Consider the following 14,672-nt stretch of genomic DNA (forward strand, 5'->3'; position numbering starts at 1 on the left):
TTTACTAATTAGATTACAACTATTATTAAAAGAAACCAGCGATATGCTATTCTCGATTACTGAAGTAATTGACATTTAATTTCTGGCTCAGCCGTCACCAAGATTTTCAAATCACTCAAGGTAGTCCTACATATGCTCTTGGGAAAAGTGCACTTAGTTGTTTATTCAAATACTCGAAAGAAAAATGTATGAATTCGAAGTTCTTTCAGCGAGAGTATTGACTAAATGAAGAAAGTTTGTGACGGCAGGGCTTGATAAATATTTGACCAAGGTACTCTTGATATTGTTGGTTTGAAAATTAACCTTACTTTATTAGCACTAAACATTTGTGATATAACTCGTAATTAGTTAATCTACGAAAACAAAAAATAATATATACAGTGTGTTAAATCAGTACACATTACAATTACGATTTACTTCATTATCTTCGTTTTGTTTTTTCTTTTCACAACTAAAACGGATTCCAATTATAGTGCCGATAAATTGACTGTAATTTTAAAGTTTAATGCCTAAAGAGTATAATTATGTAGCTTTTAAAAGCTTATAAAACGTCTAATAGTGCTTCTTATGATTCGTCTCTTTTTTAAAAGCCAAAAAACATTCATTTGACAAGCCCAAAATGGCAATGTATGGTGTCATTAGAAAAATTAGACAATTTAATCTACCAGTTACATGTCAGTTAGAACTCTTTGATAAAATGGTTGTGCTGTATTGCTATATGGTTGCGAAGTATGGGGTTTTGAAAAACTTGATAGTATTGAACGTGATCACTTAAAGTTTTAAAAGCACATTTTATGCTTAAAAAGTAGTACTCCAAACTATATGGTTTACGGAGAAACAGGTCGTTTTCCTTTATCTGTAATTGTATTAACTAGAATGGTAAATTGGTATCATACTGGTTTAAATTAATTTCTAGTACTAATACTAGCATTACAAATATATTATACCGGTACTTGTTAAATCAGGCTGAAAATACAACCAGTACTAACCCTTGGATTGATTGTATTCGTCATGTTTTTAACTCATGTGGTTTATCAAATGTTTGGCATAGTCAGTTTTTAAATTATATTGTTAACCAAAAAATGGGTTTCAACCGCAGTTAAACAGAGATTACAATATCAATTTATTCAAAAGTGGCATGCTGATATAAATAATTCATCAAAAGGAGTTATATATAAAACTTTTAGAACAAATTTTGGATATGAAAAATATTTTAATAATTAGATATTTTACCCCTGAAATTCAGAAAAATTCTTGACAAATTTTGTACTTCAAATCACCATCTACCAGTTGAACTGGGAAGATGGGAGGGTATCCCATTAAATGAAAGATTTTTTCCTCTCTGTAACACAAAACGTATAGCCGATGAATTTCATTATATTTTAGAATGTGATGCAATATCACAAGTCCGGAACAAGTTTATAAACAAAACTTTTTCGGCTAGACCAAGTGTGCTAAAATTTTCGTATCTTACAACATGTAACATGAAATTGTTGAGAAAATTGTGTATATTTATAACAAAGATATACGAGGTAGTCCGTCCTCCATGAGATTCATTTTGTATAACTTTTCCTAACTCTATTACCTGTATATTTATATATGTTTACCTCTGACCAATTTATATGTATATTTCAATGTTATTTTTGTTCTCATGTACCATATGTCTGAAATGGTTTTGAGCAAATAAATGAACTGAACTGAACTGTCTCAACTGATAGGTCTACACGTATATTGATTTCAAGTTTCAAAAGTGAATTACGTTCTTTTGAATCATACAAAAATGAGTTTAAAAATCCTGAACATTTAAAAAAAAAATTATTTTTTTTAACTGAAGATAAACTTAGACATGTAGTTTTTTTTAGCAGAAAATCATATTTGACTGCAAATTTTGGTTTTTTGTAAATCTTATCATCAAAACTTCTACTTCGATTGAATGGCACCATTCCTAGCTCTCATTATAAACAGGGCTACAGTTTACAGAATGAACAGAATACATTACTACATACATTTTTTATATATAAAAATACCAGTACATGTAAAATTACAAGCTGTTTTTAGTTCTATGAAAATAACATTGTTTCTGTGTTACCTTCAACTTGAAAAATTTATTTTTTGTTAACCATTTTAACCAAAAATGTTACAGAGGAAGCCGCTACATGGGGGCTGGGTGGCGGAAACCTCCACGTGATAACAAGCAACCTCTTCTCCGGTATTTGTATCAGTGATTTTAGCGTCCACGCGATAGTCACCCTGCAAACAAACAAAAAATCGTTCTTTATGTAATCTCCGAAGTGTATATAATTCTGGCACCGAACTAACATTCCTAATGAAAACAACGAACTGGATCAGCAGTTTCATAAAAGTAATATTGTAGTGCATTGCGTTGTTTTCTGCAGTAGAATTTAGGATTATATTCCTAGTGAAAATATCGGTGATTTTAAAATGATAATATGCATACCCGATTTTACGTACATATTTTATTTTATAATTTTAACGTAATTTTAACGTTTGTTATAAACAGTTACTAGTATGTGGCCCCAGGTTGTAGACACTACCGCTAATCTCCTAATTTTTTAAATGTAAAATGCCATTTTTTTCTTACTATTACAGTTATTGATTTCTCTAAGGGTAATAAATCTTCATACTTTTATAACATGTATCTTGATAAATTTTTATTATACGGAACAACATATGATTATTCAAAATATGTCGATATCTATAAGTTATTGTCTCTCTTTTTCTTCATAAATTGGAATCTTAGATACCTAAATATTATTATTATAATATAAAATAATCATATTTAGGTATAATAATTAGTTTAAGGAATAAGGAATCTTATTATCCTTAGAGTATCATGAGATAATCAATTTGGTCGCATTTGGTCAAATCCAATAAAGCCTGAAGGAAGAAGTTTGTCACCTCAAAACAATCAAAGAATGATTTCTAATAACTTATCTATATATAATTTTCAGTGATTGAATAATTTAAAAATATATTGTAAGATTGTTGACATATTTTTGTGATTTTTATTTCTTTTTGCCTATGCAAACCCCGCTCGTGACCCAACAACAATACGTCTTTGGACTGTATTGGTCTGTACATTATAAAATTGATTCGAAGCGTTAGCAAACATACAATGAAAAAATGTACATTTTATGATTTACATGAAACTGTGTCACCTGGTCACACAATAGGTTGGTTGTTGAATTTTCGGAATTATTGACATTATGATAAATTTTTCTTATTTTCTTTCGGTTCAAGACATTAAATTGTGTATCTATCAGTGTATAAAGGGAAGAGAGCAAAACATTGGTATTATCTATAATCACAGATTACAATTTGATTAATGCGGGTATAAAGTCAGCTAATGTTGCAGAAAAAATACGTTTTTCCCTCATCGGGGGTTAAACTTTTTTCTGAACGATCACTTCTTTCATGAAAAGAGTTAAGAGTTACTCTGAGTGGAGAAAAGATGTAAGCTTTTCCAATTATAATGTTCATTATAAATGTTTTCGTTCTTGTTAATTTCTCCGGGTAAAAAAGATAACATTAAATGAGAAAATCTTGGGGTTTTTCTTACATTGGATTCAACTGGTTTCAACTGTACTTTCTAGAAAGATGTTTGCATTTTTGTTTAAAATCGACATAAAGTATTTGGACAGACTATACTAAGTTCTAATTGGCGTTTTTGTGAATACTCACAGAGGCCAACCAAGACCATATGCCGCTCATTTCGGGGACTTTGAAGGTAGCTGGTTGTAAGGTGTAGGTTCCGGGTTGGAAGGGGCAATGGCATGGCAGGTTCTGAGATTTCAGTTGAGGGGCACATTCTGTGGTGTTAGGTCCGAGGAGATCGCATAAGTTATAGGAACTACAAAGAATATATGTAATGTTTTTGAAAACTTTAATATTAGGTGTTTTTTTTTATCAAAATAATGATAAGGTTAATTGGGTTAAAATAAAAAGATAAATTAATTGAGTTTTATTGAATTGTGTAAAAAATAAACATGTATCATTAACGTTTTCTTTCTAAACACTTATGGTGAAGATGACTGACACCATAATCATATTCTTTCAATTCTTTCAATTGATAATGATAAATCGCGCTTATAATTGTGGCTATAAACAAGCAGTATTTTATGTGTTGTGATTGTTGTTTATAGTTGCTTACGTGCATTGTACGTAAACAATCGTTTATTACAGTTTATTATCGATGAATCATTGCAAGCTGTCTTACCACTTAACATGGCTAATATGTTCTTCGCAAAACGTTCCAAAAAAAACAAAAAAAAACTAAATATGTTTTAAAAAACAGAAGTTTTTTTGTACCAGCTTCCAACGTTTGAGATGCATGGAACAGTGATCCAGAATAAAGCGTGCTTCTGGATGTGGACATCTAGCTTGTAGTGGTTCCCCTCCACCAACCTAGGGGCTTGGACAACAATATCTCCTGTCAAATCTCCGGGTACAACCACGGGGAAAGGGTTCAAGTGAGCTGAGGTGACATGGGCAATTTTGTTGGGACTACTGTCTGAAAACAATCAGTTTATGTATGAGTAATATTCTGTTCTGTTCATTTAATGAATAAAAATCTTTTTATATATTGAAACAAAGGTATCTCTTTACATCTTTGATTTGGAATTTAGATAAGATATAATATATGTTCCTATGACACTATATAATCCTTGCCTTTCTCTGTATCTTTTCTTTTAAAAATTTAAAACATAAAAAGCGAATGTCAAATATAGTCATATTTAAGTTTGTACTTAAATCAGTTCAAAGAGCTACTTAACATATAATTATACATGTATTGATTTAAAATCCTCATACGTATTGAAATTCCCTTGTAATTTCCTTGATATTAAAGATAAAGATATTTTCCGATAAAAAATAGTTGTAGCCTGTTATGTTTATTGCATGAACATATATCTAAAATTGAAGAGAAATCCATTTTTGCAATCCCATGCTGAAAAAATCAAATAAATATGTTTTCTTTTCAATGATATGCATATGTATTAAAAGAATATATTTTTCCCTATGACCACCTATCCTGGTTTGTACTTACTGCAGTCTCTGTAAACCAAGTGTTTAGCCTCCACAGAGAAGAGAGCTACGAGCAGGACGACGAGAGAGATCATCTTGTTTCGTGTGAGATTGAAAAAGATGTCCGGTGGTCGTTTGTAGGTAAGGAATCGAAGGCCGTGCGTGGCGTGACACTATGGAATCCTATGATAAGAAATCAGCTGGTCTTGATAACAAAAACGTGGTCATTATTTTGACTCGTACGCCCATTGTGAACAGATTTATCAATTTAGCAGCTAAACATATTTGATAATGATCCATCAATGTTAAAAAAGCTGATTAGGCTTGTGTACAAGAAGTTTTATTTCCTTACTTCTTTTTAAAAGTTATGTGCAGTTTGCAGATTTTGTTTTCAGAAAGCAGCATACCAGTAGATTAGATATGTAGATAAAGAAATAGTATCTTTTTTCCTTAAAAAAAATGTTGAGAAATTAATTTGAATGTTTGTATTATTTTAGTCAATTTTGAATTTTTGAATTTTTGTTTTGAATATCCGCAGACTGGTAATTGATCTTCATTAAATGTTTTGAGATTACCGCGTCTCAAAGGTATTGATCGGTTTACCTGGATTTTTTGTTGCCCGTGAATGTTAAGATGACATCAGTCAACACAAATTCTTATCTTGAAATACACATTAAATCAGAGTTATCCATATTCTCAAAAATAAGGTATAGGAATTTTAGGTTTTCTGAGAAGATACTGTTTGAATTCTTTTAAATCTACAGTTGTCTTTAATACAATTTTTTTTAAAAAATAAATTGATAAATTAAATTCCTAAAACAATTAAGAATCGAATTGAATGATTATTCAATACTAATGGAAAGAAAATGCTATAGAATTATGTCAATTGAAACCGCTTGCATGGTTAGAATGGATTCCTGTGTTTAACGGTCTTAGATAAAATGGTATTTCTTCCTTGTATTTTTACCGGTAATCTGTATCGTGAAGTTACTTTCTGTTCCAGCAGTAAGCTCAAATGATTTGTTTTTCTTTTAGTGTACACATGTGTACGTGTTAAAAAATTTCTTCAGATTTGGTGATCAATTTAAAACAAAATTCATATTTAGTGCTTGTGCACGCAACAGAAGACAACCTGTTATAGGATAATTCCTATAGTGCTTAAATATAAATATTTTTTATGAATAGATAGATAGTGATTATATTTAACACAAGACGTTTGATACACTTTTACTTTTAATCCATCACGATTCAATAACATATCTTGGAGTCAGGCTTGAGGCAAAGTACATCCTTAAATAATGCATTACATTACTCTCACTTCATGAATTTGGGTATTAGATTACCATTACCATTACTTAATTTTCTTGAAGTAATGCATTACATTACCATTTCATGAGTAAAGTAATTCAGTGCCATTGTCATTACTTTGTAAAAGTCAATAATAAGTTTTAAAAATATAAAGCTAAATAAAGAGGTTTTTTTTCAAAAGTTATTATAAACATATCTACAGGTTCATGTTCACTATCAGGTTCAAATTTATAGATTTATACAAAATTACAGTTGCGTTTTATGATCATCAAAGTGCCATATGTTTCATCTTTTAACTGCATCATGCAAACGAATATGCATAAGTAAGCATAGTAATGCAAAGTAATGCCAGTATTACACTAGATATATGAAAGAAATGCAATACATTACCATCACTTGTAATGCTAATTTTGTAGAATTACAGATCTTATCATTACTTTGAAAATATCTAATGAGTTGCAGAGCTTAATCATTACATTTAGCATTACCCCAAGCCTGCTCCAAGTTAGAGTAAACCAAGTTTTTATAGATGGTACATGTAGTTTAATTACGTACATCAGCATAAGTATAAAAAAAGGGATTTCTAAAGCAAACTTAAAATTGAACTCGAAAACATTAAGTACATACATTAATTCAAATAAAAATATCTTTATTATCATTAAAATTTAAAATATGTTTTTAAAAGTTTTATAGGTTTTTGTCTGTCATATTGTAAAAATTTTGTCGAAAAAGACATTTATTAAAAGTATTCAACTAGTAGTAGGCTATACATCGACTATTCATTTCGTTACACTCACCTTTGATTGTAGTCTTTACTCCTACACAAAACTCGACAACTGGTATTAAACTGAACGTCTCTTTAAACATGGCCATTTTCGTTGAACACATATGATAAAGAATAAATTTTATTGCACACATTTATCTAATGGCTCTGAGTGGCATAGCTATTTCGCCGATTCAGCGACAGGAATATATATATATATATATATATATATATATATATATATATATATATATATATATATATATATATATATATATATATATATATATATATATATATATATATATATATATATCCCCTTGTTCTTGCCCTAAGGAAATAGTTCATTTTAAGGGCTTAATAAAAGAGCTCTCCCTAAAACGTGAGATTTATCAATCTGAATAGGAAGTAAATGTATTTCTCTGTTTTGTTACCAGATATCACTTTAGTTTATATTAATAGGAATTAGTAATGAATCGTTTTGGGAGGGTTGTTATAAGAAAAGGGATTGTCTTCAAACAGGTCTATTGATTAGCCATAACAGAAAGTTTTATGTTTAATAAAAAAACATGTTTTATGAAAACAGGATGTAAAATATGGGCAGCGGAAAGGGCAAAAAATAAATTTTTACAAAATCAACGATAAACTAAATTCAGCAATCTAAAATAATATTATCAATGACCATAAGTGCAAAACCAACAGTCTTCTTTGCAAAATAAATGTATATAAAATCAACCAAAGATATTTAAATACAAATCAAACACAAAAAGTAAAACCAACAGGCATAAATGTACACAAATGACAGTAATGATTTCCAACAGTCTGCAATCAGACGTCCACATACTTATTGGCTCTGTACTACTGCCAGTTCTAAAGATACGCTTCTGTGTGATTTGGTTCAATAAGCACCAAGTCAGATCGCAATGATGTCACTTCTTTGTCTGGACTGACGAGCATCCTTTTCTTGCTGCTTTTCCTCTCTTTCTTGTTCTTTCCTTCATTACGTTAGCGAGCTCCCTTGCGTCTTTGTCATGTCCTTTCCGACTGCTTCGACCTTGCGTCAATTGATGTTTATAACCGAACACTCAAATAAAGTGAACATCACAGTGCCCCGTTTTAGCTTACATACAGGTTTTTTTTTCAACAAATCCTTACTGTTGCTGATAATTTCTTATTCTGTTCACTGACCTTATATATGACAAAGACATGCATGCAATGCTTTGTGGAGGTTCTCATTTCATCCTTGCTTCCTGTTAACCAAAATATGGAACCCATGCATGAACTTCTGGCAATTTTTCAGTCCTTTTACCATTGAACCATACTACTACGTATATTCCTCCTCTCTGCAATATGCCTTGATTATAACTGATTAGTTTGGGGTACTTCGGGTGATTATATAAATCTTTCTCTGTCTTTACAAGTGTTGCCGAGTATTTCTCTATATTTAAGTATGTTCTCTGCTTGGTTTACTGCTGCCAAAGCGAAACACAAAGGCGCTGTGGTTTCACCCCGGCTCGGTGATCGTTCCATCTAAGTCATCATAATTATGTTATTACGGTAATATTACCCAAGTTTGGTCACCTCTATATCTTTAATCGCCTATGGAAGTTGGTTGTAAAAAAAATGTGAGAAATAGTTTTGTTGAGTAGAAGTATTGGTATATAGCTGTATATAATATAATTGAAGTTACGATTGGTGAAACTCCTTAATACGTAACTGTTGTTACGTGTTACATTGTACTTTCTCCAAGCTCTCTTTCAACGCCATTGCCCCGCCATGAATTAGCAACATCCACATTATGATCAGGATCGGCATGCTTTAATTCATGCTGATAAATGAAATTATCAACTTCTTTCCTTCCTGGTAGCCCTCATTTCCCCCAAGTAACAATGTAACAATAGTTTTTAACTCATTTGAATGATTGCTGTCTGTCGGAGATTTCCAAAGTATAAATGCGTTGTCTAAAGCATAATTATGTCAAATTTTTATTTTTAATCTTCTGGTGTCTATGCTATAAATGTTCTTTTTTATCAAAACATTTGTTGTTTCATCATCGTAAACACACAATCAATATTCAGTACGCTTACTGACAGTCGGCCAATCCGTTGATTAATATTTTTACTCGTTTTTGTCAATATTTTACCTGATTCCAGTGTTATATCGTGCCCTTTTCCCTTAGCCATTTTCCCCCGAAAAAAATTGGCTATATAGCAGCCCCCCCCCCCCCCGAAAAATGGCTATTTAGCTGTTTCCCCCCACGGAAAGCTGACTATATAGTGGATTTCCCCCTCTTTTACAGCCAGATTACCCCTCGGTAAACCTACTATATAGCAGATTTTACAGCTGTTTTACATTCCGGTCATATTTATGGCAGACCATTCGTGGGAATAATTTTGCGATATCTGAGATGATATTGATTGCTCATAAGAAAGGGTTATAAATGCATTCATTAATCAATTGTATAAAATACAAATGTACATGTTTTTTCACCCCTGATATGAACAATTAAAGGCACGTGCCATCATTTTTAACGACGAACGCTACGATGTATCTAATCCGTAAATATAACAGTAACATTATACAACTCCTAAAAAAATAATAAACCCTGAAGCATTGAAGATAAACCAAAGATATTTTGATTATTGTTCTCGAGTCTTTACAACTTGGTTCAATCAAATGTAAATTCATACAAACAAGAATTAACAAAAATGATTATTCATTTGATTGCGAAATTCGCACTTACGCGCATAATTACATTTGTAAGTCCAAAATATCAAATTAATAATTCTTATCAAAACTTAGATAAAAAAAAAAGAAGAATATTTCTTGCCCACTCTGATTAAACCATTTTATAAATGTCATTTTTTTATCTACAGATTAGAAGTGATATAGACTTTTGAATGATATCAATAATCTTGCTTCGATGAAAATGGTTTAAAGTCTTAACACACTATTACGGCATGAGCGATCCTTCAGTTCTTTCAAAGATTCTCTAAAACAGACGTTTAGCCAGGACAAAATTGCGCAAACAGACAGCTCTAGACGGACTCAGAGATTTATACAAAAATTCGCAAAACATTTTTCATTTTTAGAACACAGGGTTATGCATATAGGTAAATATCTTGTCGAACCAGGTAATTTATCAAATAATTACTTAAGTTAAGTTCTATGGATTCCATGATACGTAAGTTCAATTCAGCATAGTCTATAAAATATATAAAATAATAGGTCAGCTAAACGAATATTAACCTGTACAGATGAATACATGTAAATGCAACCTGTGGGTGTTAAACACTGATTTGTATCCTTACCGGGGTTCCATTAATATTTTTATAAAAGAGTGTTCTGAGTATTGAATTGTATACTAGTGTGCATTCAATGTGAACTGCAGGGTCTTCTAACTACCTTTGAATTAAAGGACTCTGTAATTTGATGCATTTAATATGTTATAATTTTACTATCAGTGATAATCGAATTTTTCGAAGCACTCTTGCATTCAACGTTGTAATTGGGAAATACAGTTTACGTTTAATAAGTCGTTCAATACGTGCATTTACGGTATATTTACCGTACTAAAATATATAAAAATGTATATTGTCGGAATTCATTCATCAAGCTATAAAAAGTATAAACTTTCTAAAAGCTGTTTTACTCAAACGCATCTAATTGCAATAAAGATAATTTCATAAATTTATAATTTCTTCGAGTCATTTTTATACCAAGTATTAAAAGCACATATATGTAACATAAAATGTTTGAAAAAATTAACCAGGGAAGGAATTTAAAATAAAAAAAAACGTCTAATCGTTTACTCCGACTTGTCCTCCAGGTTTACACATGAGTTCACGAAATGTCTTACAACATTGCTCTTTGCCTTTATCCATCTTCACACAAAAACACAAAAATTTAAAAATCAGGGCAGCGATGTTCAAACAAATATCCGAAAATGAAACAAATATGAGCATGGCCGTAAAGAAGTCTTCAGCAGAATCGATGGTTGTAAAACTAGCTTCGATGGTCTCCCATTCGAACTGTGATGATGTTGTGAAGATAGAGATGGCTACTGATAGCGATATACACTTGAAAAATAGCGCAAAAATAAAAATATACACTTTCTTTTTTAACAGGAAAAGTATTAAGATCACAATATTAAAAAGTGAAAACACAATGAAAATATCTTTGAAGCGATCATAGTCTATGTTATCCGCTGTAGCAGTTAAAATCCCAAACTCTATAGCATCAAACACGAGTCCAAGAAAGCATCGAATTACGAAGATTAGATTTGTGCTTAGTTGCTTATCTAAAACTTTTTCTGAAAAGCATCTAATAAAAAGAAGTGTGAAGTCACAGATTAGGAAATCGCAATCACATTCACAATCGCACATTTTCCAAATTCTGATTAACAAATCCTGTCTTCATTAAAACACACATTAGCTGGGACCTAGAACTTGTTTCGGTTTCATATCTTGATATATGTCTATTGAGAAGGCTTATTGTAATGCTAGAACAGGTTTAAGTTCTGAACTTCTATACCCCGTTTTCTTTTTTTAAATTTACTCTTTTGTAAACAATATATGTCTCACTCTCTGCATGATCACTCGCTGAAAATTCAATACATAATCATGTCACACAATTATGTTTTACAGTGGAATGTCACTTTATCATTCATTTGACTGAATGTCATTTAATTTTGGCTTTACTGCTTAAAAAAGAATTTTAAAAAAAATTCAGTTGCAAAAGCTGCTCAACTATCGCTCGGTTGTAGCGCTTATCGACGCACAAAAAAAATCTAACTTGGTTTTTGTTCGTTGCACAATTATTAGAAGCAGATCTTATATATCTAAATGATAGGAGTCCGAGTTGTCAATAAAAATTATATATATGTATGTATACCGACCGAATATGAATCCTTCTATTTCTTACGGAAACTTATGTTAATTCATAGCTCTATAGAAACTGACAGGACTGAAATCTGAAACAAATATGAGCAAGGCCGTAAAAAAAATTCATCGGCAGAAAATATGGTTGTAAAAGAATCTATGGTTTTGATACTAGTTTCAAATGTCTCCCATTCGAATTTGGAAGGGGTTGTGAAGAATGATAGAGGTGGCTACAGATGGCGATATGCACTTGACAATTTGTGCAAAAATAAAAATATACACATCCTTTTTACACAATAAATGATTACTAACAGTACAATGAAAACTATATATATACGTGATTAAAATATCTTTGAAGCGATCATAGTCTATGTTTTCCGCTGTAGCCGTTAGAATTCCAAACGCTATCGCATCAAACAAAAGTCCAACAACGCACCGTATAAAGAAGATAAAGTTTAAGTTTGGTTGTTTGTATACAATCTTCTCTGAGAAACATTAAAAAAAAAAGAGCAACGTGAAGTCGATCACTAACCAATCTGACTAAAGCACAGGACCTCTATTAAGAGGTCTGTGCTTTAGTCAGATATATGGTCACAAACTAAAACATATTTCAAAAACATCCGTAGTCGGACACTTTCTTCCAACTTCTGTTGAAATTTCTTCATTCGATCATCTATTGGTTAGGAGAACATGCCTCAGTTTCATATCTAGATGTATGTCTATTGAGGATGCCTTCTGTATTTCTAAAACAGGATTATAGGTTTTTAACCCCCTTTTTCTTTTTTCAAATTTACCCTTCTGTAAGCAATGCACATTTCATTATCTGTATGATTACTTGGCTCTGTTGAAAATTCAATGTACATGTATTAGGTGACACAAATATGTTTTACAGTGAAATGTAACTTTAGGCCTACCATTCATTTACCTGAATGTCATTTAAATCTTTAGCTTCAATGCTTTAAAAATTACAAAATACTGTTCAAATATCGATCAGTTAAAATGATCATCGACCAAAAAAATCAAACTTTAAATTTTTACTCGTTGTCTAGAGTTTATAAAAGCAGGTATACATTTGTATCTCAATTATTTTAAAGCCATCAGTGGTTTTTTTCTTCATACATTTGTGTAGAAGTCATCTATAAAGTTATACGGCTGAAGCGGTTTATTGTAAGGTTTGTCAAACAGATCTTTTTAAAAACATGAATATATACTTGTACGTGTCAAAAAATAGAGGAAGGCTGCATTAAATTTCTAAACTTGATTGTAGCAAAATCTCAATAATAAACCGAAAATTCTTAAATTATGTTTTCAGCTTTTCCTCACAATAACCCCGGGTCCATAACTTTGTATCTGTTCCATAAACTAACGCCTTAGGTATGTTTAATTTTTTTTATCGGCAACTCTATTGATGTGTCTTCTGGATTTGAAGATTTGATTACTGTTTTAATAAATTCTAGAGATAATTTTATATACTTGTATACACAATGTATATATTTACAAGTAATTAATTGGATAACGTTATTTTTGCAAATTTTCATAAAACAGTTACTTAAAATTATCTCATGGTGATCTTTAATAAAAGTAAACCTTTTTTTTTTATATCGATCGTAAATAAAACAACGAGTTTTTGCTAGGAACAAACCACGTTTTAGTGGCTTGAATAGTATATCCGGCATGTACATGTTAGCGTGAAAATCGAATAAAAATAATAACCCAAAGCATGTATGACTTTGGATATTTACATGTATATTAACATAAATAATTCATAGAATGAGATCAAATACATTAATTTAGTACTATACAATATATGTACATGAACATGTATGTGATAGAAATAGCAATATTTTGTCCTAAAATATTTACCCCTGACAAAATCATCCCTAGGGCGTTTGTGTTTAAAAAAGAGCCTTGTTTCCTTTCTTTTTTTTTTGGGGGGGGGGGTGTAATACACAGCATACTGGAACGAAAGTCGTTGGAACCTTACTGACCCTGGGGGAAGCAGGGGGAATCTATCCGTTTAAATTTCATATGCAAATTCTTATATGTAATATTTAAAAGATATTTATCTATTTCCCCAAAAGGTGGGGAGGGGCTCAGAGGCGGATCCAGCAATTTGGTAAAGGGGGGGGGGGGGTTAATTCCATTTGATGAAAACCAATATGTGCAAAATTCATCATTTGTCAATAAACAAGGACTTTTTGAACGTTTTCCGTGCGTATACAACTGTATTTAATAAACATTTATCTCATCACTATCTATTTCGATATGTTTTCTTTATATAAGAACAAGATTATGGGACGCAGTACGAAATTCTTTAAATAAGCAATTTTAAAAGCATTTATTTGAAATAATTACAGTATTTCTATTATAAATGGGAAAAAATGCCTCTTTAAATAGAAACAACATGTTTGATCAATTGTTTATGTTAGATTTAGTAAATATTGATACTGATTTACTTTTATATGGCAACAATAACCTTCCTTTACATATCAACAAAAGCATTTTTGCTTCTGTACAAAAGTTTATAGACGAATCCTTGAGATTTAAATAATATTTCTTTGTGTATATCAATATTATATTCTTTTGTTCTATACTCATATGCATGACAACTATTGTTATATTTAAGGAGAGGAACTTGTAAGTTGTTAGAACTTGTTTCTGATCCTTTTGTTTATTCA

General features: G+C 31.0%; 1 protein-coding gene across 1 annotated transcript; it reads right to left on the reverse strand.

Annotated features, from left to right (window-relative positions):
- Positions 1–2,074: 2,074 nt before the first annotated feature.
- On the reverse strand, positions 2,075–5,224 carry LOC128186033 (ganglioside GM2 activator-like). Its single transcript, XM_052855758.1, has 4 exons — positions 5,066–5,224; positions 4,330–4,531; positions 3,703–3,871; positions 2,075–2,250 (listed from the first exon to the last, which is right to left on the reverse strand). Exons 1-4 carry the CDS (start codon positions 5,136–5,138, stop codon positions 2,125–2,127), a joined length of 570 nt encoding a protein of 189 aa, XP_052711718.1. The 5' UTR covers positions 5,139–5,224; the 3' UTR covers positions 2,075–2,124.
- Between the last annotated feature and the right edge of the window lie 9,448 nt (positions 5,225–14,672).

Source organism: Crassostrea angulata, chromosome 5, assembly GCF_025612915.1.
Source record: "Crassostrea angulata isolate pt1a10 chromosome 5, ASM2561291v2, whole genome shotgun sequence".
Classification (NCBI taxonomy): Eukaryota; Metazoa; Mollusca; class Bivalvia; order Ostreida; family Ostreidae; genus Magallana; species Magallana angulata.

Bases quoted from the DNA above. Each gene is read 5' to 3' on its own strand.
- LOC128186033 (XM_052855758.1), bottom strand. From the start codon at position 5,138: ATGATCTCTCTCGTCGTCCTGCTCGTAGCTCTCTTCTCTGTGGAGGCT. The intron at 4,532-5,065 runs GTAAGTACAAAC...GATTGTTTTCAG, and splicing joins CTTGGTTTACAGAGACTGCA to ACAGTAGTCCCAACAAAATT. The intron at 2,251-3,702 runs GTGAGTATTCAC...GTTTGTTTGCAG, and splicing joins TATGGTCTTGGTTGGCCTCT to GGTGACTATCGCGTGGACGC.